This window comes from Zootoca vivipara, chromosome 9, assembly GCF_963506605.1.
Source record: "Zootoca vivipara chromosome 9, rZooViv1.1, whole genome shotgun sequence".
Taxonomy (NCBI): domain Eukaryota; kingdom Metazoa; phylum Chordata; class Lepidosauria; order Squamata; family Lacertidae; genus Zootoca; species Zootoca vivipara.
Window position 1 is genome coordinate 2,675,204 of NC_083284.1, and position 27,949 is coordinate 2,703,152.

General features: G+C 46.8%; 1 protein-coding gene across 2 annotated transcripts; it reads right to left on the reverse strand.

The window, feature by feature from the left end:
- Positions 1 to 208: 208 nt before the first annotated feature.
- LOC118079502 (shootin-1-like) lies at positions 209 to 27,892 on the reverse strand. 2 transcript variants are annotated; one of them, XM_035103700.2, is made up of 16 exons: positions 27,378 to 27,892; positions 23,275 to 23,324; positions 22,035 to 22,095; positions 20,553 to 20,647; positions 17,413 to 17,569; positions 16,237 to 16,334; positions 15,378 to 15,459; positions 14,736 to 14,830; positions 13,742 to 13,888; positions 12,808 to 12,961; positions 11,875 to 11,989; positions 10,927 to 10,976; positions 8,678 to 8,790; positions 5,974 to 6,027; positions 3,947 to 4,220; positions 209 to 3,062 (listed from the first exon to the last, which is right to left on the reverse strand). In XM_035103700.2, exons 1-16 carry the CDS (start codon positions 27,412 to 27,414, stop codon positions 2,923 to 2,925), a joined length of 1,722 nt encoding a protein of 573 aa, XP_034959591.2. In that variant the 5' UTR covers positions 27,415 to 27,892; the 3' UTR covers positions 209 to 2,922. The 2 variants fall into 2 exon arrangements, with proteins under 2 accessions (XP_034959591.2, XP_060134298.1); XM_060278315.1 differs by lacking the exons at positions 23,275 to 23,324; positions 27,378 to 27,892 and having other exon boundaries at positions 22,035 to 23,267.
- Positions 27,893 to 27,949: the final 57 nt, after the last annotated feature.

Here is a 27,949-nt window from a genome sequence, read left to right on the forward strand (position 1 = left end):
TTGTTGTTGTTGTTGTTGTTGTTGTTGTTGTTGTTGTTGTTTATATACCATGCTATGCCCGCAGGTCTCAGGGTGGTTCACAGGATAAAATGAGAGTATAAAACCACAAAGTACAGAATCAAAATAAAAACCACCACCACATAATAACACGGCCCCCTTCCCCACATGTTTATACACACACACACACACACATATATGTATGAATTTATTTGGTTATTTTGCATGCATGGCCTGAGCACCCGCTTGTGGGTCCAGGGGGGGGGGCATCTCTTTATCTGCAGGACCGGAGAGTTGGAAGCGAAGGGAGCTCTGTGGGTCAAGCGGGAGACTCTCTTGAGTCTCAATGTTGTGGGTTCAAGCCCCACGTTGGGCAAAAGATTCCTGCCTTGCAAGAGGGTTGGACTAGAAGATACTTTAAAAAATACTTGAGCTAAGAATTGTGCAAATATGATGCACACCCGGAGAAACATGAAAGCATTTAGGGACTGAGACATTTAGCACCACAAACAAGGCTAACAAATATCAAAGGCTTTTATAAAAACCGAATTAGAATGAGCAGACTAACAACATATACACAATTCACAACTGATAGTAACCTTAAAGAAAGGCATTTACAACTGATGAGTAATCTCAGAATATCCTCAGCTCCCAGGATCATTCATAGTGTTACGGAAAATCTGATAGTCTGTGCCAACTACCGGACAAAAGGGGGGTTAGAGAACCACAAGTTATACCAAGAGAAAAGTTAAAAGGCTAGTTTCATAGATTGGTTGTCCTTGACATGGGCATCTGTCCATCCCATTGCCTTTGAAACAATCTATGTACATTTTTTAAAAAATTGAAGCTTTTTAAAAATTCAAGATTTGCTGATGCTGGAAATACTTCAGAAATAATTTCTTCCCTTAGCTGCTTGAAAGTCAATCATTACTGAGAGTCAGTCATGATCAGCAGCATGACGCTGTTCAAATACTCTTCCAAATACGCTTTCAAGGATTTAATGCAGTTAAAAATAACAGCCTACTTACTAGTTCAAAAGGAGATCTAGGATGACATGTCATTGACACAGTTACTTTCGTGGCACTGACCTAGTGCTTCAACCCCAGGATCATAGTAAGACCTGACCATAGGACGCACCTAGTTTTTAGAGGAGGAAAACAAGGGAAAAAAAATATTTTCCTTTCTTTGAATTGTCATATTGAATTGTCATAGTCATAGCAGCCAACTCCTAGAGGCCTATATGCCTTTGCCCCCCCCCCTTAAATATCTGAGAAAGCTTTTGCAAAGGGGGGAAAGCGCCATTATTATTTTTAGGATCAGCTCAAAGTTGTGCAGCTTTTTTTGCAAATAGGTAAAGCCACGTTTTTTTTTTGGGGGGGGTCAGCTCAGAGTTGTGCATCTTTTTTGCAAAGGGGGAAAGCTCCATTTTGTAGGATCAGCTCAAAGTTGCTGAGTTTCCTTGCAAAGGGAAAAAATCCTTTTTTTATGGGGTTCAACTCACAGTTCTGCAGCTTCTCTAGGAAAGGGACCCATTTCTACAGTTTCCAGACAGATAATCTAATCAGCCAGTCACATGTCTTCCTCTGCAGACAACAATTGAGGCCTAGACAAGGGCCTGGGAGGGGCCCGGAAGGGAGCTAGCTCTCTTATCTCCCTCCCTGAGCTCTTGCAATCAGCTGCTGAGCGGGTTCCTTTCAACGTGCTCTTCCCTCTTGCTAGCCTTTAGCTCTTTCTTTCTTTTTTCTTTTAAAAAAAAGCATGATCTGCCTTTAGCCCCTGGGCAATTCGGCTCCAGGGACCACACATTCCCTCCATAAGACGCACAGACATTTCCTCTTACTTTTTAGAAGGAAAAAAGTGCATCTTATGGAACGGAAAATACGTTAAGCTTAATGCATGCACATGAAAGCTTCTACCCAGAACAAACTTAGTAGGTCTCTAAGGTGCTACTGGACAATTTTTTATTTTTCATTTCGACTGCATCAGACCAACACAGCTACCTACCTGAATCTACAAGCAAGGTCCTGACAAGGACAGACCTTTGCACCATGTGAGGCTGCTATGAGCCGAAAGCTCCACCTGTTGAACTTCCCACAGACCCGTGTCCCAGCTCAGAGCAGCTCCACGTGATGCAAAGAGCTGTGTCTGCCAGGAAAGGGACCTGAGCACCCCAAAATCAGGCGAGGGAGGAAGACTCCTGGGCAAATGAATTCAGGCTCAGCTGCAACGGAGCAATTTGCTTGGCGTTTATTTTGTGCTTGTCTTCACCACTTTGCCATTGCCAAGAGGCTGGGGAAGTGGTTCCAGGAGATGGGACGACTTGCAGGCTGCTTCAGGGGGGTCCCGACTCCCTGAGGGGAGCGCGATCCTCCTGCTCATCTGAATGGGCACTGCTCTGAACAACATATTGTACATCTTCCTCCATATTTTTAATACTGTCCTCTATAATTTCTCTTTGAAAACTAGATAGAGTGTAATTAAACCCTTTCTTATTATCTTCTTTAAATACCCCATTTAACTGAAAGTACTGCAACCAATCGTTAACGTTTTCTTGAATCTTTTCAAAATCAGTTTTAATTTCCCTTCCTTTTCTATTAAAAGATCTCTATATGTAAACAATTTCCCATCATCATCATCATCATCATCATCATCATCTTTTATTGATATTGCTTCTATTGGTGACAACCACAACAGAGTTTTCTGTTCTAGTAAATCTTTATATCTTTCGCAGATTGTTAGAAGTGATCTCCTAATTATATGGTTATATAATCCATTGTGCACTTTCCCTTTGTCATACCACAAGTACGCGTGCCATCCAAATCTATTATCATGTCCTTGAAGGTTTAGCAAATCTGTATTTTCTAATTTAATCCAGTCCTGAATCAAAGCAATACAGGCAGCCTCATAATATAGTTTTAGGCTGCTTCAGGGGGGATCCCGACTCCCTGATGCGAACGCGATCCTTCTGTTCATCTGAAGGGGCGCTACTCTGCACTGTGACTGAGCTGGGGCAGGCTCCTTCTCTAAACATGGTGGGATCGAAGCCTCCAGGTTGCCAGGGTCACCTTAAAGAACAAAGAGATGTTGGTCATTGTGAGAGATTAAAAAACAAACACAAAAAACCTGGTTCCTTAATACTTAAAGTCCCAGGACCCAGTATCTGGTTGGCCTGTTTTCTTCTACCAATAGGGAACCCACTTAAGGACTCTATACGGGCTCTTGGATACCCCATAAAGGAAAAGGAGCAGATTTTGTTTACAACATCTGCTTGAAAACCTCCAAGGAAGGAGAATCCATCACCTTCACAGGGAGACTGTTGCAACACTGAACACCTCTTGCCATCATCAAGTTCTTCTGAATGCTTAGCTGGAACCTCCTTTCTCATCATTTGAATCCATCGGTTTGGGTCCTGCGTCCTGGAGCAGCAGAAAACAGGCTTGCTCCATCTCCCATATTGGAAGATGGCTGTCCTATCTCCTCTCGGTCTTCTCTCCTCCAGGTTAAACATCCCCAACTCCCCCTTGCAAATTATCTCCTAATATGTTTCTGTAATTTTCTTGCAAGATCAAATCAATATTATTTTGATCCGCTGCGGTGCCTATAGACCGATACCTATTTGGTAATCTGGCCGTGCCAACTCCCTCTGGCAACTCACAGCATCTTGACACCTTTCACCAACAACTGGCAAAAGTAAAGAGGAGCCAGGGACAGCTATTTTGCTCCTTGTTCCTTCCTGGTGATGAGGGCAGCCGGGACTCAGCTCTACAGCTGCAAACAAAACATTATGAATGTGCTGTAAAGTGCATTATACAAATGCAACACTAGATGGCAATGGTGAGCCATGGGAAATTCAATATATTTTTCAAAACTTTTTTTTAAAAAGCGTTTTCACAACCTTTCAAAATACATGCCTGGATTCCACCCTGGTTTCAGCAAGAAGCTTGCACACCTGTTGGACTTTTGCCAAGATCCCCAGAGCTCTCTGTGGCAGGATGTGGGTCTATAGCAGAGAGGACACCCGCCATGGCCTCCTGCACTCCAATGGGTGTGATGTGTTTTGTGGTCACGACAGGTTGCAGTTGTGGGACTTGGCCCTGCGCTGGGCAGTCAACCATCCGGCGACGTCTCTGCAGGATGGACTCCAGCTGGTTGTCTGTGAGCTTCCTCTGGCTGCCTTTACGTCGGCTTGACCTCCGCACTGGCCTCCTGATGCCACTCTGGGCCTGAGAAGGTCGGAATTAATTAAGAGAACTGGCGCAGGATCAAGGAATAACATCAACTCCTGATAGCCGGAACATGGGAAGTCTTTCAAAAAGGTTTAATTCGGAACTGTTTAATTGGCTCTTTTGATCGTATTGTGATTTGGCATTGTGGCTTCCATTGGATCGTTATTAATGAAAAAGTAATGAAAAATTAATTTATAAAGAAAGAGAAGGTTGGAATTACATGCACCAGGGTGCTGTTAGAACCATAGAATTGTAGAGTTAGAAGGGATTCCCAAGGGTCATCTAGTCCAACCCCCTGCAATGCATGAATCTCAGCTAAAGGATTCACGACAGATGGCCACGCAATCCACTGGTGGAGGAAGAGGAGTGCAGGGGGAGCGCACCGCCTCCTGCAACATGATCCTGGTGGAGTGCCATCACGGCTGCCCTCCTGCCTGCACTGGGAGCCATGCCCCCGTAGGCGGTGCGCCATGCCCCCGGGACGTGTGCCAGCCCCGTCCCCGCCTGCTCTCCCCCCCCCCCGTGCCGGAGCATGAAGCTCCGCCAGTGACCCAACCTCTGCTTAAAAAAAAGGAAGGAGAGACCACCATTTTCCGCTGTCAAAAGACCCTTACGAAAAGTCTCCAAAGCGCAGAGCTCAAATGACCACTTTTCTTCACATATGGCCTGATTTTATTTCTTATTATACAAATATTGAGGCAGCTGGTCACTCAGTGCCATTGGTATATGCAAAGACTATATAGAGCCCTTATTCTCAACAATAATGGAACTCATAGGTAACAAATACTTCTATTTTTTATATATATCCTTATTATTAGGCTATCCTTGTATTAATAAATACTTTATTAACTGCCTTCTCAGTAGTTGCGCTCATCCTGTGGAACGGTCTCCTGTCAGATGTCAAGGAAATTAACCACTATCTGACTTTCTGGAGACAGCACTATATGGGGAAGGCAGCACTATATGGGGAAGTTTGTAATGTGTGATGTTTTACTGTGGTTTTATAATTTGTTGGAAGCTGCCCAGAGTGGCTGAGGCAACCCAGTCAGATGGGTGGGGTACAATTATTATTATTATTATTGTTATTATTATTATATTTCTTTGTCCTTCCAGGCTGTGATGCTTTATATTTTTGATTCTTCATGTGTGTCTTCCCTTTGTTATGTTTGCTCTTTGTTGTTGTTAATAAAGAGCAAAAGGTAAAAGTAAAGGTAAAGGGGCCCCTGACCATCAAGTCCCGTCGTGTCCGACTCTGGGGTTGTGGCGCTCATCTCACTCTATAGGCTGAGGGAGCCGGCGTTTGTCCGCAGACAGTTTTTCCGGGTCATATGGCCAGCATGACTAAGCCACTTCTGGCGAACCAGAGCAGCGCACGGAAATGCCGTTTACCTTCCCACCGGAGCGGTACCTATTTATCTACTTGCACTTTGATGTGCTTTCGAACTGCTAGGTGGGCAGGAGCTGGGACCGAGCAACGGGAGCTCACCCCATTGCAGGGATTCGAACCGCCGACCTTCTGATCAGCAAGCCCTAGACTCTGTGGTTTAACCCACAGCGCCACCTGGGTCCCTAGGAATAAAGAGCAAAGCAACAACCAAATGTATTTCGTCAATTAATAAATGACCCAAGGGCCCCCCCATGCCAGCATTGCTACTGTAGTGCTGGACCCCATCTATTATTATTATTATTATTATTATTATTATTATTATTATTATTATTATTATCATCCACCCACGCAGGTGATTCTTACCAGGAGACCCTGCAGCTCCATCGTGGTGCTTCTACGCTTGCTCACGGCGGCTGCCTGCAGGTGGAGAAGACACAGATGGGGAGCCCGTTAGGAAGGAACTTTATCTCATCTCCTCCTCCAAGGAGAGAGGCAGTGTGGAGTAGCGGTTAGAGCAGGGGTAAGCAACCTTTTCAAACCATGGGCCGGTCCACTGTCCCTCAGACCATGTGGTGGGCCGGACTATATTTTGAAAAAATTAATGAATAAATTCCTTTGCCCCACAGCTAACCCAGAGATGTATTTTAAATAAAAGGACACATTCTACTCATGCAAAAACACGCTGATTCCTGGACCATCTGAGGGCCGGATTTAGAAGGCGATTGGGCCGCATCCGGCCCCCAAGCCTTAGGTTGCCTACCCCTGGGTTAGAGCGTCCCTTGAGGACAGGGGAGACCAGGGTTCAGATCCTCACTCAGCAAGGAAGCTGACAGGGTGGACTTGGGCCAGCCGCTGTCTCCTCTCAGCTTAGCCTACCTGGCAGGGCTGTTGTGAGGAGAAAGAGGAGAAGAACCACAGGCTGTGGGATGTGATCCATGAGAGGCAGTCAAGTACAACATTCATTGTAATGCTAGAGAAGACGTGTGAGGGAATGTTTGGTCCAGCCAGTTCAAACTTCCTGTTCCTCCTGGCTGGAGTGTCCTTCCTTTTGCATGTGATAGAAGGTGGGTGTGACCTTACCTGTCCAGGTTACAAAAGGACGAATCACCTCTCTCTTTCTGACTTCCTTCTTTGACCAGCTTTTGGCTAGGACTCTGCTAGCAGAAGCACTGGGATTATTCCCCCATATGGGGTAGATCCACATGTACATAGTTGTAACTAAGTCTGCCTCCAGGAATCCAACTGTGAACTGATGTGAGTAAACTTCTTTTATTGACTTTAAATAAGATTGTTGCGTCTTTATTCTTTTAAGAGGGATTCAAGGGAACTTACCAGGAATGTACAATTCAATCTGAGACAGATTGGATTGTATAATAGTGAGAGGCTTACACGAGCCTGCAACCAGCTATCTGCTGTGCATGTAAGAAAGGGGAATGTAACTCTGCTACATAAAGGAACTTGCTATCGCAAGTTAGGAAGGATGTTAATCTATCTATCTATCTATCTATCATCTATCTATCTATCTATCTATCTATCTAAATGTAAAAAGGGCATGTGGGTGGGTCTCCACTTTTCTCCGAAACCGTTTGACCGATTGCATTCAAATTCGGACACAACATCCCATGCCCGAAGGATCTTATAAAGTTTCCTAAAACAAATGTCACACCTGCGCCACGTAAAACACCAAAAACCCTGTGTTTCAAAACACACCACTCAGACGAAAGTGCATGCTGGGAAACGAACTAGGTTGCAAACCAGCGCCCTCTAGCTGCGGTTACACTGGTACTACACATATAAAACCTTCCCTCTCAACAGCACCTCGGCTCCCGTTTAAATATTAGGCCGAAGACTTTACGGACTAGGCCGAATGGAGGTACTGACTCGCCTGGGTGGGGGTTTGGGGGAGGAGGGCACGGGATAGCTCAGGACATGGTGGGACCAGTCACAGGGATGAGCCGGGGGTGGGAGGAGAAGGGGGGTTGATACGTCATGGGTCAGGACGGGGGGGGGGAATCATAGGGATAAACCGGGGGGGGGAGAGGGGCCGGGGGGGGGACATCACAGGGATACATACGCCTGTCTAAACAGAACATGCGTAAAACAGGGGGACTCTGAAGGTGAGGGGAGTCTGAAGGGAGACTCTGAGCCTCCATTTAACAGACTGAGCCACAGCAATGCGTGGCAGGCCCAGCTAGCAAACAATATATCCTCTCCTGCCACCCTGAACATTCCCACATGGGAATCCCCTTGTGGTGAGATTTACAGGAAAGAAGCAAGTGGTTTTGAGGAGGGATGTTGCCACTGCTAGAGAAAGACCTTGCTGGTTCAGGGAATCCCTTTGCTGAGCGCAGGGTTACAGCTCAGAGGTGGAACACCTGCTCTGAAGGCAGAAGGCTCCATCCCTGATGGCATCTCTTGTTGATTATGCTGTTTCAAATGTGCATTTTAAATGTGACTTCACTTATGAAGGTTTTTTTGTTTTGATTTGTTTTTTTTTAAATGTTCAATATTTTTATTGTTAACTTTGTGTTAAATATGTATTGTGTAGTTGACCTCCTTTGTAATGTTTTATTTTGAAATCTTTTAGTTTTCTGTTAATTATGTTGCTTTGACTGTATATATTTGAGTTTCTTCAGATTGTTTCATTGATGTTCTGATATGCCGTAAACCGCTTTGAGATTTTTCTTGAAAATATAAAGCGGTACAGAAATGAAATAAATATAATAGTAATAAATAGTAATAGTAATAGTAATAATAATCTCCAGGCAGGGCTGCGACAGGTTCCTGCCCGAAACCCTTCTGCCGCTCAGAGTGGACAATACCAAGCAAGATGGACCATTGGGTCTGGCTCCTTAAACAGCAGCTTCCCACAATCCTCAGTGGCAGGGTACCTGCCCTGCTTGCAGAAGGACCCAGGTTCAATCCCTGGCGTCCAGATGGGGAATGTCCCCTGCCCAAAACCTGGGATTGCTGCTTCCAGTCTGGGTAGACAGCATTGAGCTAGATGCGCCAATGACTCTGGATAAGGCAGGTTTTTATGTTCTGCGCTCCCAGTCTGCTTCTTTACCTTGGACAAGCCCCCAGCGTCCTTTCTGGCTGGCCTCAGGACCACCCCGCTTTTGATCCTGGCCATCATTTCTTCCACTGCTTTAGACTTCACATCATCCGTGCAGGAGTTTGCTGCCGCCAAGAGGGAAAAGGGATATTTGTAGGGATATTTATTTTTCAAGGGTAAAAACCCAGCCCTGATGTCTTTTCGCCTTCACAGTGGGCCTGGATGCATCCGAAAGGGCCTCCTTCGAAGGGCCTTCGAAGTTTGAGGGGTTGGCTTAGAATCTGGGAAGGGACCCCCAAAAGTCATCTAGTCCAACCCTCTGCAATTGGGGAATCACAGCCCTGACAGTTGGCCATCCGGTCTTTCTTTAGAAACCTCCAGTGAAGGAGAGCTTGACCCACGCCAACAACTTCATCTACCCGGATGTAAACATCTTGGAATCTCCAGGGTTTCCACCCTATTTTGACGACATTTTGGCTGGTCCAATAAGAGACGCAAATTTAGAATCTTTTCAAGAAGACAGAAACCCTCCGTTAAAGAAGTTATTTCCCCTTTGCAAAGCCCACAGCGGGGTATGAGAGATAATAAAAAAGCAGAATATGTTAAGAAACAGGTTAAGGAGCAATGCCCCTGTAATTCTGGACAAAGAAACAATTGAGCACGTGCTTCTCCAGCGCCTATATTATAGAGACAACCGTATTAGCCTCATCTCCCCACTACTCCATAAGTACTCAGGATGCTACAACATACTGTACCATGTTGCCAGGTTCTGCAGAGCAGCGCTCAAAATCCGCCGGTTGATGACCTGCACCACAAACTAGTTTTAATGAACACCCGTATCAGAGTGCTCTGTAAACTGATAGCCAGAGCCTTTTATGCTCTTCCACATCCGTTTAATGTTCCTAATCCTTCTTTTAGCTTCTTATAGTCTTTTATATATACATACCTTCTGTTTTAATCATTTTAGCTTTCCAAAACGTTCTACAGATTTTGAATGGTTGTCTTTGTCATGCTGGCCACATGACCTGGAAGCTGTACGCCAATAACGCGAGATGAGCGCCGCAACCCCAGAGTCGGTCACGACTGGACCTAATGGTCAGGGGTCCCTTTACCTTTACCCCACCCTACTTGTGCTGGTCTATGACCGTAACAAAGATTTGATTGACATGTTAAGGAGGATGAAATTGGATAAGGCAGAACCTTGAAATGCAATTGTGTGTAATTTGGGTTATAAACATTGACACTGGGTGTGTGGGAAGTCACCCGGTTTGTTGAACTGAAATATCACTATTGAGTAACAAATGTAACTTTCAATATGCAGAAATCATCATCATCATCGTTTAGCTGTGATTCCTGCATTTCAGAAGGGTTGGACTAGATGGAAGGGGGGTTATTGGGTTGTTGTTTATATTTTGATTATATATTTTGTGTTTTTATATTTTGATTTTGTTCTGTGAGCCTCCAGGTATATAGTAATAATAATAATATGTAATAATAATAATAATAATAATAATAATAATAATAATAATATAATAATATACTATTTATACCCCGCCCATCTGGCTGGGTCTCCCCAGCCACACTGGGCGGCTTCCAACAGAAAAATACAATACAATAATCTATTAAACATTAAAAGCCTCTCTAAACAGGGCTGCCTTCAGATGTCTTCTAAAAATCTGGTAGCTGTTTTTCTCTTTGACAACTGTTGGGAGGGCGATCCACAGGGCAGGTGCCACCACCGAGAAGGCCCTCTGCCTGGTTCCCTGCAACCAGGTATAGGGCGGTGTATAAATTCAATAAATAATAATGATCCTCGGAGGTCCCCTTCGGACTCCACAATCCTGTGACCCTACAATCCTCAACACCATCTCCTTTTAAACCCACTCAGGCAGCGGCGGCTATCATGCTGCCCTTCAGATGGTGCAGGACTACAACTCCCATCATCCTTGACCATTGGCCATGCTTCCCGGCACTGATGGGAGTTGTAGTCCAAAACCTTGGAGGCAGGGGAGGGAGATGGGTGCCCCATTGCCCACCCCAATCTGGCCATCCTCTTTGAGTCACAGATTTCATACGGTGGCCAGTGTGACAAAGGGCTTCCTCTTGTCTGCCTTGAATCGCCTGCCCTGAATCTGTTATTCCTTTGTTGCATCCAGCTGCCTTCTGGGTACGGGGTCACCACCCTGCAGCTGAGCTCGGTGCAGGCAAGTGCTTGAGGGGGGACGCACCCCGAAACCTCCCTCCCTCTCTGATCCACTTACCGCATTTCGCTTGCTGCCTTCCCTTCCTCTGCCTGAGGGCAATCAGGGGGCTGCAGAGATGGAAGGATGGAAGAAGAAATGTCAAGACCGGTCCATCAGAAGAGCCCTGCAGGATCAGGCCCATAGCCCATGTCACCAGGATCCTGGTCTCACTGTGGCCAAACAGGTGCCCACTATGGGAAACCAGAACACAAGCACACGTGCAGGACTCTCTCGTCCCATAGTTTACAGCAACTGGGATTCAGAAGCATCGCTGCTCCCAACTGTGGAATCATAGAATTGCATGATTGGAGAGTTGGAAGGTACACCCAGGGGCCATCTAGTCCAACCCCCTGCAATAGAGGTAAAACAAAGATGCTGTTGGTCTCCCCATTCCGACATCATCTGGCCACCTGTCATGGATAGGGTTGCCCTATTCCTCAAAGTGAAAATCCAGACAGAGTTGTTGAACTTTTATTTTGGGGAGTTTTATTTTTGGGGAACATCTCTCCCCCTCCAAAAAATAATTCATTTGGGGCTTTTCTTTGATTTTTAAAATAATTTTTAAAGACGTCCATGTTTTCCAGGACATTTTGCCAATTCAGCAAAAATCCGCCCAGGCACCATTTTTCTGAGCGATTCCTGGACATGTCCGCGGAAAGCAAGACGTATGGCAGCCCTAGTCGTGGATGCTTAAGCTGAGATTCCTGCCTTGCAGGGGGTTGGACTAGATGACCCTCATTGCTGAGATGAGCCTCTTCAGACATGCATAATTTCAATCTGTGCTTTAATTGTTTTTAAGTGTTTGGAACAGTTGCTTTTATCTGTGTTTACTGATAAGCTTATTGTTTCGCTCTCCATTTCAACCGCTTTGATGGTTTTCATTATATTCGAGCAGCATATAAAGTTTAATAATAATAATAATAATAATAATAATAATAATAATAATAAATGGCCAGTGATACTTACTCCACTGGGACATGACATGCTGGAGGGGGAGGGGGAGGAGGAGGAGGAGGAGGAGGAGGAGATGTTTCGGAAGATGGGGTCCCAGTCGCCTTCGCCTCTTCTTCCAGGGATTTCACTGCAATGAGAAAGGCAGGGTCTCAGGCCCCCACAAAGAACGTGGCCTTTTTTGTTTTTTTGCAGGGTGGCAGCCCTTGATAAGGCTGTGTGTGTGCATGGCACTGATTGGCCACTCCTTGTGACGTCACCCACCCACCGCAATCCTTGTAACAGTTCTGCAGTTTTGCAGCAGTTTGAAGAACTGAAAAGGAAAAATAAGGGGTCATCTCCCTCCTGAAAGACACACTGAGAGACGCTGGCTGCACGGCAGAATGACTCAGTACAACCATACAGGGAAAGTGCCTTTGGAAGTTGTATAAGCAAAATTATTTTGTGACGTCTTAATTACTTTATTGTCCATTGCATTGCTATTCTTTAGGAGTTGATGCTTTATAAATACTCCTTTTTTAAAAATGGATGTGACTGTACTTGTTATTTCCTGACACCGAGGTGAGAATGATGATTAATGTTATTTTTTCTTTATTATTGGAATGGCTTAAACACTTAAAAAAAAGAAGAAGTTTTAAGTAATATGTTGATCCTTTTGGATCCCAAGGTTCTGAAGTCGTAGAATCACAGAATGACAGAAGAATAAAGTTGGAGGGCACCTCCAAAGGCCATCCAGTCTGACCCCCTGCCATGCCACAATTGCAGCGAAAGAATCTCTGACAGGTGGCCTCCCAACCTGCCAGGTTGTATATACACCATAGCCTACCTTGGCCAGTAAAGCGAGATGAGTGCCGCAACCCCAGAATCGTCCGCGACTGGACTTAACCGTCAGGGGTCCCTTTATCTTTACCTTTACCTTTCTAATCCATGCAACCGAAAATGCCGTACCTCTCTCTTCCAGAGCCACATTCCTCTCCTCCGCTCGGAGAAGCTTCTTCCCCAGGTGGACCTTCTCTTCCTCCGCTGCCGCCAGGGCAGCCAGGAGCCTGTGGAGTTCTTCCACCCGCGGCCGTCCCAGCAGCTGGGTCTCCAGGTCCTTCACCTGGAGAGCAAGGAGCAACGTGAGCAGACTAGGAGCCTAAAGTGAAGCCCCTTCTCCCAGGACATCCGAGGGATGTGGAGCAGGAAAGAGGCTTCCCTCCCAGCAACACTTGAACTCGGGACTCGCCTCCCATTAGGCAAAGTGAGGCAAGCTGAGATGCTGAGAGAGGCAACAGGGATAGAGCTCCCCCTAAGGAAGCTACCCCACCACCACTTCTGAAAAAGCATTCATTTGCATTGCAGGGGGTTGGACTAGATGACTCTTGGGGGTCCCTTCCAACTCTACAATTCTATGATTGTTGGGTTGGGTTTTGCCCAGGCAGCAAAATGTCTTGGGCCAGCTCTGGGTCACTGGTATCTGAAGAAGTGTGCATGCACACGAAAGCTCACACCAAAATAAAAACTTAGTTGGTCTTTAAGGTGCTGCTGAAGGAGTTTTTTTATTTTGTTTCGACTCAGACCAACAGGGCTACCTACCTGTAACCAGATACCTCTGTGGATGCGCAGGAGATTCAGGAAAGACAAGACACAGCCCCTCCTTTGCATGCTGTAGAGCTGACCTCTGGAACTCCCTGCCAGAGTTCCAGTCTAAACCAATAAGGCTGAGGAAGGGAGTCTGCCTCTCTCAATATTCACATTTAGGCGTAATTTTAAAACATTTAAATTTAAGTTGAAAAACCAAATAAATAAATTTGTAAAAAAAAGAAAGTGGATGGATGGATCAAAAGGGCAGGAACCGGTCTCTGCTGAGGTTCTTGGGCAGGTGGAGCCCCAAACCCACCTTAGCCTGGTGCTCTTGCTGGGCTTCTTCCAGTTCCCGGGTCATCTTGGCCACCTCCTCCATGGCTTGGAGAAGCTGGGTCTCTGGCCCAATATTCTGCATCAGGATCATGCTCTGCCGGTTGGCCTCCTTCTGCTTCACCAGCATCTGTGACATGAGAAAGGGGTGGGTGGGAAGCTCAGTGGTTAGAGCAGGAGCTGCAATTTAGAACCAGTCATTTCCACAGTTGAGCCCTTATTTCAAATAAGCCACAAGGAACATGAGCGACTGCCGGCCAGCTTCCTGAGGCCCAGAGTACCAAATCATAGAAGAGGAGTGGTGGAAGGGACCCCCAAGGGACATCTAGGCCAACCCCCTGCAATGCAGGGATCTCAGCTAAAGTATCCATGACAGATGGCCATCCAACCTCTGCTTCAAAACCTCCAAGAAAGGAGAGTCTACCACCTTCAGAGGGAGTCAGTTCCACTGTTGATCAGCTCTTACTGTCAGAAATTTCTTCCTGATGTTGAGTCGGAATCTCCTTCCTTGTAACTTGAAGCCATGGGTTTGAATCCTACCCTCCAGAGTAGGAGAAAACAAGCTTGCTCCATCTTCAACGTGACAGCCCTTCAGATATTTGAAGATGGCTCTCATATCTCTTCTGTCTCTTCTTCTCCAGGCTAAACATACCCAGCTCCTTCAACCATTCCTCAACAGGCTTGGTTTCCAGACCCTTGATCATCTTGGTCACCCTCCTTGTGCACACCTTCCAGCTTGTCAACACCCTTCTTATATTGTGGTGCCCAGAATTGGACACAGCATTCCAGGTGTGGTCTGACCAAGGCAGAATAGAGTGGTGCTATGACTTCCCTTGATCAGGACACTAGACTTCTATTGATGCAGCCTGGAACAGCATCAGCTTTTTTTGCTGCTGCATCACGTGGTTGGCTCATGGTTGCCAGAGGAAAACAAAGCATGGTAATTGTGGAGAAAGGCTTGCCCCTTGAATTCCTACCTGGCGGGCAAAGGTCTCTGCTTGCTGCCTCAGTTCCTCCTCCAGATCCAGCTGTTGGGACACCTTGCCGTACTCCTCGGTGAGTAGCCGGGACACTGGGAGAGAGGGGGCAGAAGAAGAAGAAGCCTCAATCACCTGTGCATCAAATGAAGGATGGGGAGGAAAAGGGGTGTGTGTCCCTGGAGCGAGCAGAGGCTGAGAGGCCCTCTGGGTCCACTGTGGCTCCTCCCTAGCTTCCACTTTAATTTGGCTTGAGTGACATTTGCTTGGATGCAGCTTCCTCTACCCTCCCCACAAACAAATGGGAATGAATGCAAGTTAAAAGAGCCAACATCGTCTAATCTCCCTGCAAAGAGATCAGGATGGAAATACGTAGCTCATCTGGCAGCCGTGACGGCCCTCCTCTGCCTCCACAGTTGGGGGCAGCCATGCTTCTGAATACCGGGAAACCACAGGAGGGGAGAGTAGTTGCTCTCGCACTCGGATCCCGCGTGCAGGTTTCCCATCATGGGCCTCTGGCTGGCTGCTGTGAGAAGAGGAGGCTCGAGCAGATGGGGGAAAGGAAGTAAATGCCAACTCAAGAAGGGAGGGAGCTCTGGGTGCAGGAAGACCCTCTTCCGGTGACCTTTCCCCACAACTCACCTCGTTTGACCCTCTTCAAAGCCCTCTGACGCTCTTCCACCAGAGCCTGCAGGGATTGCTTCTCAAAATGCTCTTCTTCCACCTTTGCACAAAGGAGATTTTGCTTCTGTTTCATTTTTGTTTTTTCCTATTTTATTTATGATTTTCAGTTGTATACATTTCAATAGTTTTACAAGCATTCTCAAACCTAGACAGCATCTTAAAAAGCAGAGACATCACCTTGCCGACAAAGGTCCGTATAGTTAAAGCTATGGTTTTCCCAGTAGAGATGTATGGAAGTGAGAGCTGGACCATAAAGAAGGCTGATCGCCGAAGAATTGATGCTTTTGAATTATGGTGCTGGAGGAGACTCTTGAGAGCCCCATGGACTGCAAGAAGATCAAACCTATCCATTCTTAAGGAAATCAGCCCTGAGTGCTCCCTGGAAGGACAGATCGTGAAGCTGAGGCTCCAATACTTTGGCCACATCATGAGAAGAGAAGAGTCCCTGGAAAAGACCCTGATGTTGGGAAAGATTGAGGGCACTAGGAGAAGGGGACGTCAGAAGACAAGATGGTTGGACAGTGTTCTTGAAGCTACCAACATGAGTTTGACCAAACTGCGGGAGGCAGTGCAAGGCAGGAGTGCCTGGCGTGCTCTGGTCCATGGGGTCACGAAGAGTTGGGCACGACTAAACGACTAAACAACAACAACAAGCATTCTAACATTCTGAAACTCGACTTCGAGTTGACTGGGGTTCAAAAGGAAGCAACTAAAACAGCTGCAGTTGAGACAGAGCCAGACAGAGGGGGATGCCCAGTGGTTGTCCTGTCCCTGCTGACATAAATCCTGGCTGTGCCCATGGAGTATCCCACAATACCTGTTCCTGGAGCTGCTGGACCCGATCCTGGAGCTCTGTCACTTGCATGGCCAGTTCCTTCTTTTCACCCAGCAGCAGGGAAACCTTCGCTTGAAGGTCTGGGTAAAAAAGGAGGAGAAAGGGAAAGGTGAATTTGAGGGAAGCTGGCTCCTTAGAGGAGAGACGGTTGCCAACTTAGCAGCCAGACCACAGGGCAGACTCTTGGGACTCAGCCATACAGCTGCAAAAGTATAAACTTTTAAGTGTGTTTTAAGTGCATTATACAAATGTGACACTAGATGGCGATGGTGAGCTTAGGGCAATTTCAATATATTTTTCAAAACGCTTTTTTTTAAAAAAGCATTTTTATATGTGTCTAGAGTCCACCTTGACTTCACCTCCTGGCAGCTGAAAGTTGGAAAAGTCGGGACAGACAAAAGAAAGTTCTTCTTCACACATCGCATGGTTAAACAGGGGAACTCCCTGACACAGGAGGCAGCGAGGGCCTTGAAAGAGGCAACTATGGATGTCTACAAGCCAGGATGGCTCTGCTCTGCCTCCACAGTCAGCAATGCTCCTCGATACCAGTTGCTGGAAATACCAAGTTGCTCTTGTGCTCAATCCGGCTTGCAGGATTCCCTTTGGGGCATTTGGTTGGCCCCTGTAACTTGTATGGATTATAGAATCGTAGAATTGTAGAGTTGGAAGGGACCCCGAGGGTCATGTAGTCCAACCCCCTGCAATGAGGAATAAACACTCACACACACACACACACACACACACACACACACACACACACACACAGTTGCACGTGCAGAATAGAAGGCAAGAGGTGAGGGGGGGCACTGGATTTTGGCCTTGCACTGCTGAAATTGGAAAGGCCTGAGTTCTCCCCTGTAGGTCCCCTCCCACCTGGCAAGGCTGGAGCAAGTGGGAGGGGAGAGGCAGTAACTATCCGACCCTCAGACAACACTGCAGGGCTGTTGTGTTGCAGCTGGGCACCGAAGAAGGTGCGAGAGGCTTCTCTTGAATGCCACCTCTCCATCCTTAAGGAAGCTTCGTCTCTTCCTCCAAGGTTGGCCGCCTTCACTGCTGCAGGATCAGTGCAGGATTTTGCACAGTCCCTGCCCAGACCTCTCCCTGTCAGCTCCTCCTTGGTGAGCTTTGAGCCGGAGGGGGAGCGACAACCCGACTCACCTTTGATTTGCTGCAGGTATTGGCCCACTGGATCCAGGACTTGCTCGGTGGGGATCTCCTCCTCGTTGCCCGGGTTGATGAGGTCCCCCGGGGGGTGGGTGAGCATGGGCAGCAAAGCCACGCTGATGCGCTTCAGCTTCTTGTTCTCCCTGCTCACCTGTGGGGGTCGAGATGCAACGGCAAAGGTAAGCCCAGGATGATCATGGGAGCCGGGGTGGAAGGGTGGCTCAGAGAAAGAGCTGCAAATCAAGGTGTCTTGCGGGACAGATAAAAGAAAGAGTTAAACTGTGGAACTCACTCCTGCAGGAGACACAGGGCCGGGTTTAGGTCTGATGAGGCCTTAAGCTACTGAAGGTAATGGGGCCCTTGATATGTCCAGCTGTCCTTTGTCAACAACAAATGGTCACTGTTTTTAGTGTTGAATAGATGCTATGCAGTGGAACCTCGGTTTATAAACACCTCGGTTTACGAATTTTCGGTTTACGAACGCCGCAGACCCATCTGGAACGGATTAATTCACTTTCCATTACTTTCAATGGGAAAGTTTGCTTCAGTTTATGAACGCTTCAGTTTATGAACAGACTTCCGGAACCAATTACACCCATGCTTCGGGTTAAGTACGCTTCAGGTTGAGTACTCCGCAGACCCATCTGGAACGGATTAATACACTTTCTATTACTTTCAATGGGAAAGTTCGCTTCAGTTTATGAACGCTTCAGTTTATGATCAGACTTCTGGAACCAATTGTGTTCATAAACCGAGGTACCACTGTATGGTAATTTATGGACCTAAGAGGTATCTAAAGCCTTTTGCACATAACAAAATATGTATTTTATCAAAGTAATTGTTGAACTGAAATACAAATAATAATAATAATAATAATAATAATAATAATAATAATTTATTTATTCCCCAGCCACTCTGGGTGGCTTCCAACAGAAAAAATGAAATAAAATAATCTATTAAACATTAAAAGCCTCCCTAAACAGGGCTGCCTTCAGATGTCTTCTAAAAATCTGGTAGCTGTTTTTCTCTTTGTCATCTGATGGGAGGGCGTTCCACAGGGCGGGCACCACCACCGAGAAGGCCCTCTGCCTGGTTCCCTGAAACTTGGCTTCTCGCAACGAGGGAACCGCCAGAAGGCTCTCGGAGCTGGACCTCAGTGTCCGGGCTGAACGATGGGGGTGGAGATGCTCCTTCAGCTATACTGGACCGAAGAAGAAGTACAGTGGTACCTTGGGTTACAGACGCTTCAGTTTACAAACGCTTCAGGTTACAAACTCCGCTAACCCAGAAATAGTACCTCGGGTTAAGAACTTTGCTTCAGGATGAGAACAGAAATTGCGTGGCGGCGGCAGCAGGAGGCCCCATTAGCTAAAGTGGTACCTCAGGATAAGAACGGTTTCAGGTTAAGAATGGACCTCCAGAACAAATTAAGTTCTTAATCCGAGGTACTACTGTAGTGAAATTTTGGGGGCCCCCAAGAGAGTGGGGCTCTAAGCTATAGCTTGTTTAGCTTATACGTAAATCCGGCACTGAGGAGACAGCAATGGCTGCTATCCAATGAAAGAGGATTCATGGAGGAGAGGACTATCTATGGCTCCTAGCTTAGCAATGCTTCCGAATCCCCGTTGCTGGAAACCCCAAGAGGGAGGAGTTGCTCTAATAATAATTTATTATTTATACCCCGCCCATCTGGCTGGGTTTCCCCAGCCACTCTGGACGGCTTCCAACAGAAAAATGAAATGAAATAATCTATTAAACATGGCTCCTGCTTCTGGGTTCCCCATAAGGGGCGTCTGGCTGGCCACTGTAAGAACTGGATACAGGACTAGATGGGCTACTGGCCTGATCCAGAAGGCTCTTTCGATGCTCTTTTGCCCTGCCTGAAACCCTGGGGAGTCACTGCTGCCGTTCAGTCAGTGCCGGATCTACGTATAAGCTAAACAAGCCATAGCTTAGGGCCCCACTCTCTTGGGGCCCCCCAAAAAAATTTTAAGGAAAAAGAAACTGGATGTACATTTCCAAAATATAAGATAAAAATCAAATAGAATAAAGTCTACATACAGCAAATGGCTTTAGATACCTATTAGGTCCATCAATTACCATATAGCATCTATTCAACAACAAAAAACAGCGACAATTTGTTGTTGACAAAGGACAGCTGGACATATAAAGGGCCTGTTACCTTCAGTTGCTTTGGGCCTCATCAAACCTAAATCCGGCCCTGCGTTCAGTGCTGATGATTCTGAGCTTCATGAATCAATGATCTGACTCTGTATAAACAGAGGGTCCAGCGGTCAAGAAGTCGGTTTCTGCCTGTGCTGAAGAGGGAAGTGAGGGGCAGGTGGGGCTCATCCACCTGGGGAGGGAGCCCATGTAGGAGAAGGGAAACTCTGACCCTAAACCTCCACTGCCTTGGGAGAAGAAAAGTCTCAGGAGTAAAGCCTACATAAATCCAGAGCGGAGTCCCTAAGGCGTTTGGATGGCGTCTTGTGTGCCTCCTTCCAGCAGCTCCTGCAGCCAAGCTGGGGCCAAATATCTTGCTCTGCTTTCCTTTGGACCCCCACCAATGAGGCCAAGAGGGAGGGGGTCTTGCCGTCTGGCCAGCCCAGGACATCCGGACACACTGCCCAGGCTTGTGCCCCAGAGAGGTCACTTCGGTGCTGCTAATGCAGCAAAAACGTGGGAGGCAGCCTTTATGAATTACCGATCTCTGCAGCCACAGCAGACGCTGCGATTCTCCAGCAGTTTGACTTCACCCCCGGAGGCGCACTCCATTGCTTCTCGGGACAGTGGGATGCGAGCAACTCCAATGATACTTGATGTGGGTGGCAAGGGGATGACAATGACTCATCACAGGAAAATGGGAAGTTGCCTTAAACAGTGCCAGGGCAGGGCCCCCTCTGGCTCAGCATTGCCTACTCTGACTGGCAGCAGCCAGGGTTTCAGACCAGGGAAATTCCCAGCCCTCATCGGAGATGCCAAGTGGGGTTGGAGCAGGGATTCTTTGCATGCAAAGCAAAGGCTAGACTCCTGAGTTACAGCTGTTCCCCAGGAGGGGCTGGAAGGAGCCCCTCGGTGCTTAGGACACCTCCAGGTTAGACGCCTTGCCATGTCCACCAGCTCACCCGGCTTACCTGGGCTGCGTAGGCTTCTGCCTGCTCTCGGCACGACTTCTCGATTTCATACTCTGCTTCCAGGGTGGACAGCTCAGCGAGCAAAGCCTGCGAAGCTGGGAATGAAAGGAGGGGAAAGCTGAAGAACATCTCTAGAGCAGTTCCCCCGGACTTTCCCCACTTGGTGACATAAATTCACCCTCAATGCCCATGACCCTACCCTGCAAAAAGCATCCTTCAGAATGGTGGTTTGCAGGACCCACTAAGGAAGATAACTGAAGTGTAGTTGGGTTCCCATGAGGCAAGACACAGCCATAACAGCAAGAACCTTTATTGAGCTGCATAACTGGGAAACAGGGGCAAAGCAACTGCTTATATACATTTCTGAAAGCCTGGGCCACACCCACTCCCAACGTGATTGGCTGTCTAAACTTCTAAGCTGCGAATCACGACTCAGAGTTCAAGGGCCAATGGCAGAGGCCCAAATCCTGAAATGTTCTGTGATTGGACATCCTGTATTGAACCAGAACACAGGAGCTCAGAATCCTTAGTCCAGACTCAAGCTCAGGCTAACACAGGCCACTGAATACGTAACAATAATAATGCACAATCAAATTCAAAACAAAATAAAAAAATTCCTTCAGTAGCACCTTAAAGACCAACTAAGTTTTTATTTTGGTATGAGCTTTCGTGTGCATGCACACTTCTTCAGATCTGCATACACACGAAAGCTCATACCAAAATAAAAACTTAGTTGGTCTTTAAGGTGCTACTGAAGGAATTTTTTTATTTTACTTCGATCCAGACCAACACGGCTACCTACCTGTAACCAAATTCAAAACAGAAACCATTAATTGCACATTTATTTTAAACTATTCAGGTGTTGTGAACCACCCCTGGGATCTGCGGATGAAAGGTGGTATACAAATTCAATTAACAACAACAAACAAGCAAACAAATAAACCATATTAATTTATACATTAAAACTATTCTGTTTAATCTGTTGGACAAAACTGGTGAACTTGATCCAATGATACCAGCTTTCCAAAGTCTGATAGTCTTGCCTCTTACTGCCCTACTAGGGAATCCCGAAGCCCTTTCAGGTTCGCTACTGCTCACTGTCTGCTGCCGAAAAGGGAAGTGTCCTGAGCACATCCACAAATCCCATATGCCTGGGACCTGGTTCTGCACCCCGTTCCCAAAACGTCCAATCAGATTCCTCTGAGATGCCCACAAGCCGGACACGGGTGCAGTCGCCCCCTCTCATCCTGAGGTTCACCACTGTGAACAGTCAGGAGCAGGAAATGCAAGACACTGCTAGGCGCCGCCACCCCAATTTCCGAGCAGTGAGAGGCTCCAGGCATTCAGCAGGTTTGGTTTCCTTGGAATGAGAATCAGCAGAGATTGTGGCGTCTTCGGGATTTAGAGTTTTATTTATAAATCTATGCAACCTGAGCATAAGGGGCTCCTCGCAGCATTAACACCCCAACAGATCATGCTTACCATACTCAAATTCGGCTAGTTTTTTCTGGGCTTCATCCCTTTCCTGACAAGCAGCCACTTCCTGGAGGATGGAAGGGAACAAATGTTTCTGGGTCACTGATGTTTCCGATTCTAGTCCTGCCAGCAGAGTTGCTTTTGCTAAGCAATCATCCCCTCCATCCCCATCCTCAGCACAGCTGCTCATGCAGACTTCAAAATCATTCCCCCCCAGAATTTAGAATCATAGAATTCTGGAAGGGACCCCTGAGGGTCATCCAGTCCAACCCCCTGCAATGCAGGAATCACAACTAAAGCAACCCTGACAGAGGACAGCCCGACCTTGGCTTAAAAACCTCCAAGGAAGGAGGTGATCTATTCCATTGTTGGACAGCTCTTACTGTCAAAAAGTTCTCCTTTCTTGTCACTTGAATGCACGGGTTTGAGTCCTGCCCCCTGAAGCAAAACAGCAGGAGTGATTAGAAAGCCACAGTGAATGCTTGTGAGAATAGGACTTTCTTTGAGTCATGATTTGCCTGGGCTTCACTCCAGAACCTGACCCTGACACCTATTTCCCATTCTTTCCCCATGAGGACTAGAAGCTTATTTTGTTGATCATTGTGGCGAGATACACCGGTAAAAGGCCCCCGGATGTTTAACGGTCTATTGACCTAATACCTCCCTTGCCTATTTCTTCCCTTGCTGCCACCAACCAGTAAGTCTGTGTACTGGTACACAATTGATTGGAATCCAGTCAGGTGAACAGTGAACAAAACAAGTAAGTTTATTTAAGTGAAGATCTTACAAGCATAGAAATTATTATTGGTTTCTCAAGTACTTTTCTTTAACCTTAACCTTTAGTATTAGTTCTCCCCCTGTTCCTCCCTGACGGAAGTTCCCTTCTTATTACTCTTACAGATTCTGCACCACAGCTCACCTCACTAGCTTCTCTAACCCTCTCTCTATCTAAAAATCCTCTCCACCTCTCTCATCAACTCCCATCAACTCAACTCATCTCCCAGTTATCTCCCCCTTCTGACTGCCTGCTTCTCCTTATATATACTGTACCCCTGCTTCTGCCTGGAGAGCTCCCATTGGCTGTTTACCTCCCTTGCAACTGAACTCTTGCTAGCCCCTAGAGGTGAAACACCACAATCATTGATGGGGGTTTTTTGGTATGGTTTTATGTTTTTATGCTTGAAACTGCATCAAATATACAAATATTTTATAACTGAATTTTTTTAAAATGAAAGGACTCACATACCTTGGCTTCATCTTTCTCTGAATCGGAGTCACTGTCAGATTCAAAAATGGCTGCAGAAGAACAGGAAGAGAACGTCGCCACAAAATGCTCAGGGGCAGCACTGAGGGTCTGCTAAGACAGGCTCCCCCAGCCTCCCCCAAACTAGAATCATAGAATCATAGAATCGTAGAGTTGGAAGAGACCACAAGGGCCATCCAGTCCAACCCCCTGCCAAGCAGGAAACACCATCAAAGCATTCTTGACATATGCACGTCAAGCCTCCACTTAAAGACCTCCAAAGAAGGAGACTCCACCACACTCCTTGGTAGCAAATTCCACTGCCGAACAGCTCTTACTGTCAGGAAGTTCTTCCTAATGTTTAGGTGGAATCTTCTTTCTTGTAGTTTGAATCCATTGCTCCGTGTCCGCTTCTCTGGAGCAGCAGAAAACAACCTTTCCCCCTCCTGTATATGACATCCTTTTATATATTTGAACATGGCTATCATATCACCCCTTAACCTTCTCTTCTCCAGGCTAAACATACCCAGCTCCCTAAGCCGTTCCTCATAAGGCATTGTTTCCAGGCCTTTGACCATTTTGGTTGCCCTCTTCTGGACACGTTCCAGCTTGTCAGTATCCTTCTTGAACTGTGGTGCCCAGAACTGGACACAGTATTCCAGGTGAGGTCTGACCAGAGCAGAATACAGTGGTACTATTACAGTAATACCTCGGGTTACGAACGCGATCCGTTCCGGATTGCTGTTCGTAACCCGACTAGTTCGTAAACCGAACGCTGCGCAAAGCGCCATTTTCGCGCTTTGTGCATGCGCAGACCGCGCGCGCCACTTCTGCGCACGCACGCGCGGTGAAAACACTTCCGGGTTTGCGCAGTTCGTAACCCGAACTGTTCGCAAACCGAGGTGTTCGTAACCCGAGGTACGACTGTACTTCCCTAGATTTACATGCTATACTCCTATTGATGCACTCTCCTGGCACTCTCCAGATGTTCTGGAGTACAACTCCCACCAGCCCATCAATCCATCTGTCCTTGATCATCATATCGCTAGTTAGAAATCTCCTCTCTCCTTCTAAAACACCCGCCTCCCGCCTGGTTCTTGCAGCTCTCTCCCTCTCCACGTTGTCCGCACAACAACCCTGTGAGGGAGATCACTGGCCCAAAGTCATACAGTGGATTTCCTTCAATTGCGATGCTTAAGACCACATAAACATTTGGGGCCAAGTGGTGTCCGAAGGGGGGACCCTTCAAAGTGGAGTCCGCAGGTCGATAAATTGCACGGGCTCCTACAGAGGCATCCCTCCACCTTAGCTTTGCACCTTTGCTTTGGAAATTAAGTCTTGCAACAAGCAGAATTGCAACCAGGTAGCTAAGCAGCAGCCTTATTACACAAAGCAGAAGGCAACATCAACATCCCAGTGAGGGAGAGCAAGGCCACGGGTTCATCTATTGGTGTCTGCAAATTCCTTCACACATCTTCAGGGCCTTCTCAACTTTATACCTTTAAAAGCTCCTTTCGGCAACATTCTTTTCATTCTTTCCTTCATTGCCTTAACATCTTAGGTTCTCCATCAAGGCACATATCATAACTTGCCCACTGCAGTTAGGGCTGCCATACGTCTGGAATTTCCCGGACACAGACGGGATTCGACCCTTGTAAACATTGCCAGGGCGGAAGTAGCTTGGATTTCTGGGGAAATAGCTCAAAACTACTTCTTCTTTTTTGAGATTTTGCAGAATAAGCTCAACAACTTTGCCAATGGCCTCTGCCCAGTAGACCTGAAGGAACGTCTCTGCTCCCATCGTCCAGCCTGGACACTGAGGTCCAGCTCCAAGGGTCTTCTGGCGGTTCCCTCACTGTGAGAAGTGATGTTACAGGGGACCAGGCAGAGGGCCTTCTCGGTGGTGGCGCCCTCCCTGTGGAACACCCTCCCATCAGATGTCAAGGAAATAGACAACCGTCTGACTAGAAGACATCTGAAGGCAGCCCTGTTTAGGGAAGTTTTTAAGATTTAATGTTTTACTGTGTTTTTATGCCTGTTGTCTTTGTCCATGGAGTTTTCTTGGCAGGGATACTGGAGTGGGTTGCCAAATCCTGCTTCAGGTGGCAAGAATACACAGAGGAATTATACCAGAAATATATGGAGGTCTCGTACACCCCAGGTAGTGTGGTTGCTGACCTTGAGCCAGACATCTTGGAGAGTGAAGTCAAATGGGCCTTAGAAAGCACTGCTAATAACAAGGCCAGTAGAAGTGATGATATTCCAGCTGAACTATTTTAAAATTTTAAAAGATGATGCTGTTAAGGCGATACACTCAACATACCAGCAAGTTTGGAAAACTCAGCAGTGGCCAGAGGATTGGAGAAGATCCCAAAGAAGGGCAGTGCCAAAGAATGCTCCAACTACCGCACAATTGTACTCATTTCACACGCTAGCAAGGTTATGCTTAAAATTCTACAAGGCAGGCTTAGGCAGTATGTGGACCGAGAACTCCCAGAAGTGCAAGCTGGATTTTGAAAGGGCAGAGGAACCAGAGACCAAATTGCAAGCATGCGCTGGATTATGGAGAAAGCTTCATTGACTACGCAAAAGCATTTGACTGTGTCGACCACAGCAAACTATGGCAAGTTCTTAAAGAAATGGGAGTGCCTGATCACCTCATCTGACTCCTGAGAAATCTCTATGTGGGACAAGAAGCTACAGTTAGAACTGGATATGGTGGTGGTCCATTGGTGGTGGAGTCTCCTTCTTTGGAGGTCTTTAAGCAGAGGCTTGACAGCCATCTGTCAAGAATGCTTTGATGGTGTTTCCTGCTTGGCAGGGGGTTGGACTGGATGGCCCTTGTGGTCTCTTCCAACTCTATGATTCTATGAACTGATTGGTTCAAAATTGGGAAAGGAGTATGACAAGGCTGTATATTGTCTCCCTGCTTATTTAACTTATATGCAGAATTCATCATGCGAAAGGCTGGACTGGATGAATCCCAAACCAGAATTAAGATTGCCGGAAGAAATATCAACAACCTCAGATATGCAGATGACACAACCTTAATGGCAGAAAGTGAGGAGGAATTAAAGAACCTTTTAATGAGGGTGAAAGAGGAGAGCGCAAAATATGGTCTGAAGCTCAACATCAAAAAAACCAAGATCATGGCCACTGGTCCCATCACCTCCTGGCAAATAGAAAGGGCAGAAATGGAGGCAGTGAGAGATTTTACTTTCTTGGGTTCCATGATCACTGCAGATGGTGACAGCAGTCACGAAATTAAAAGAGGCCTGCTTCTTGGGAGAAAAGCAATGACAAACCTAGACAGCATCTTAAAAAGCAGAGACATCACCTTGCCAACAAAGGTCTGTATAGTTAAAGCTATGGTTTTCCCAGTAGTGATGTATGGAAGTGAGAGCTGGACCATAAAGAAGGCTGGTCACCGAAGAATTGATGCTTTTGAATTATGGTGCTGGAGGAGACTCTTGAGAGTCCCATGGACTGCTAGAAGATCAAACCTATCCATTCTTAAGGAAATCAGCCCTGAGTGCTCCCTGGAAGGACAGATCGTGAAGCTGAGGCTCCAATACTTTGGCCACCTCATGAGAAGAGAAGAATCCTTGGAAAAGACCCTGATGTTGGGAAAGATTGAGGACACTAGGAGAAGGGGACGACAGAGGATGAGATGGTTGGACAGTGTTCTCGAAGCTACGAACATGAGTTTGACCAAACTGCGGGAGGCAGTGGAAGACAGGAGTGCCTGGCGTGCTATGGTCCATGGGGTCACGGAGAGTCGGACACGACTAAACAACTAAACAACAACAGCAACATGTCTTTATATATGCTGGAAGCCGACCAGAGTGGCTGGGGAAACCCAGTCAGGTGAGTGAGGTATAACAACAACAACAACAACAACAACAACAACAACACAACAACGGTGGTGATTTTATGTGTCCGGATTTTCACTTGGAATATGGCAACCCTAAGAACTTCGGGGCCGTTGGAGGATTTGAATCTGCGTCTGCCAGGACCCAGCCTGGCACTCTAACCACTATGCCACAGCTTTTGCCATGCTTTCCCTCTCAACCTGCTTTATGGGCAGGCAGATTTCCCATCCTTACCTGCCAGCTGGCTGAGATCCTCCTCAAGAGGGTCCATTCAGGTCCAGACTGTCTGTGCTCAACTAAGAGCTGCCCAGCCTGGTCTGCCCCTTCTCTCCACAGTTGCATGAAAGGGATGAGGCTTCCCCAGAGAACTGAGAAGTGAAACCTCTCCTCCTCCTCCAGTGTGAGCCAAGTCACAAGAAGCCACAGACCTTTTTGACTTTTTGACCTGGGAATTGCATTTGCAACAGCAGCCGGGAGCTCTCTTTTGCAGAAGCTAGCAAGAGGCCAACAGATTTCAGCGCTCATCAACACTTTTGCTTGGCCCATATCCTGATTGTATCGTGTCCCAATTAATTCCCCTGAGTCCGGGAGCTTTTCTTGTCATACTTGCCCTGTGGAACACCCTCCCATCAGATGTGAGGAAATAAACAACTATCTGACTTTTAGAAGACATCTGAAGGCAGCCTTGTTTAGGGCAGGTTTTAATATTTGAAGTTTTACTGTATTCTTAATATTTTGTTGGAAACTGCCTAGAGTGACTGGGGAAACCCAGTCAGATAGGCAGGGTATAAATAATATATTATTAT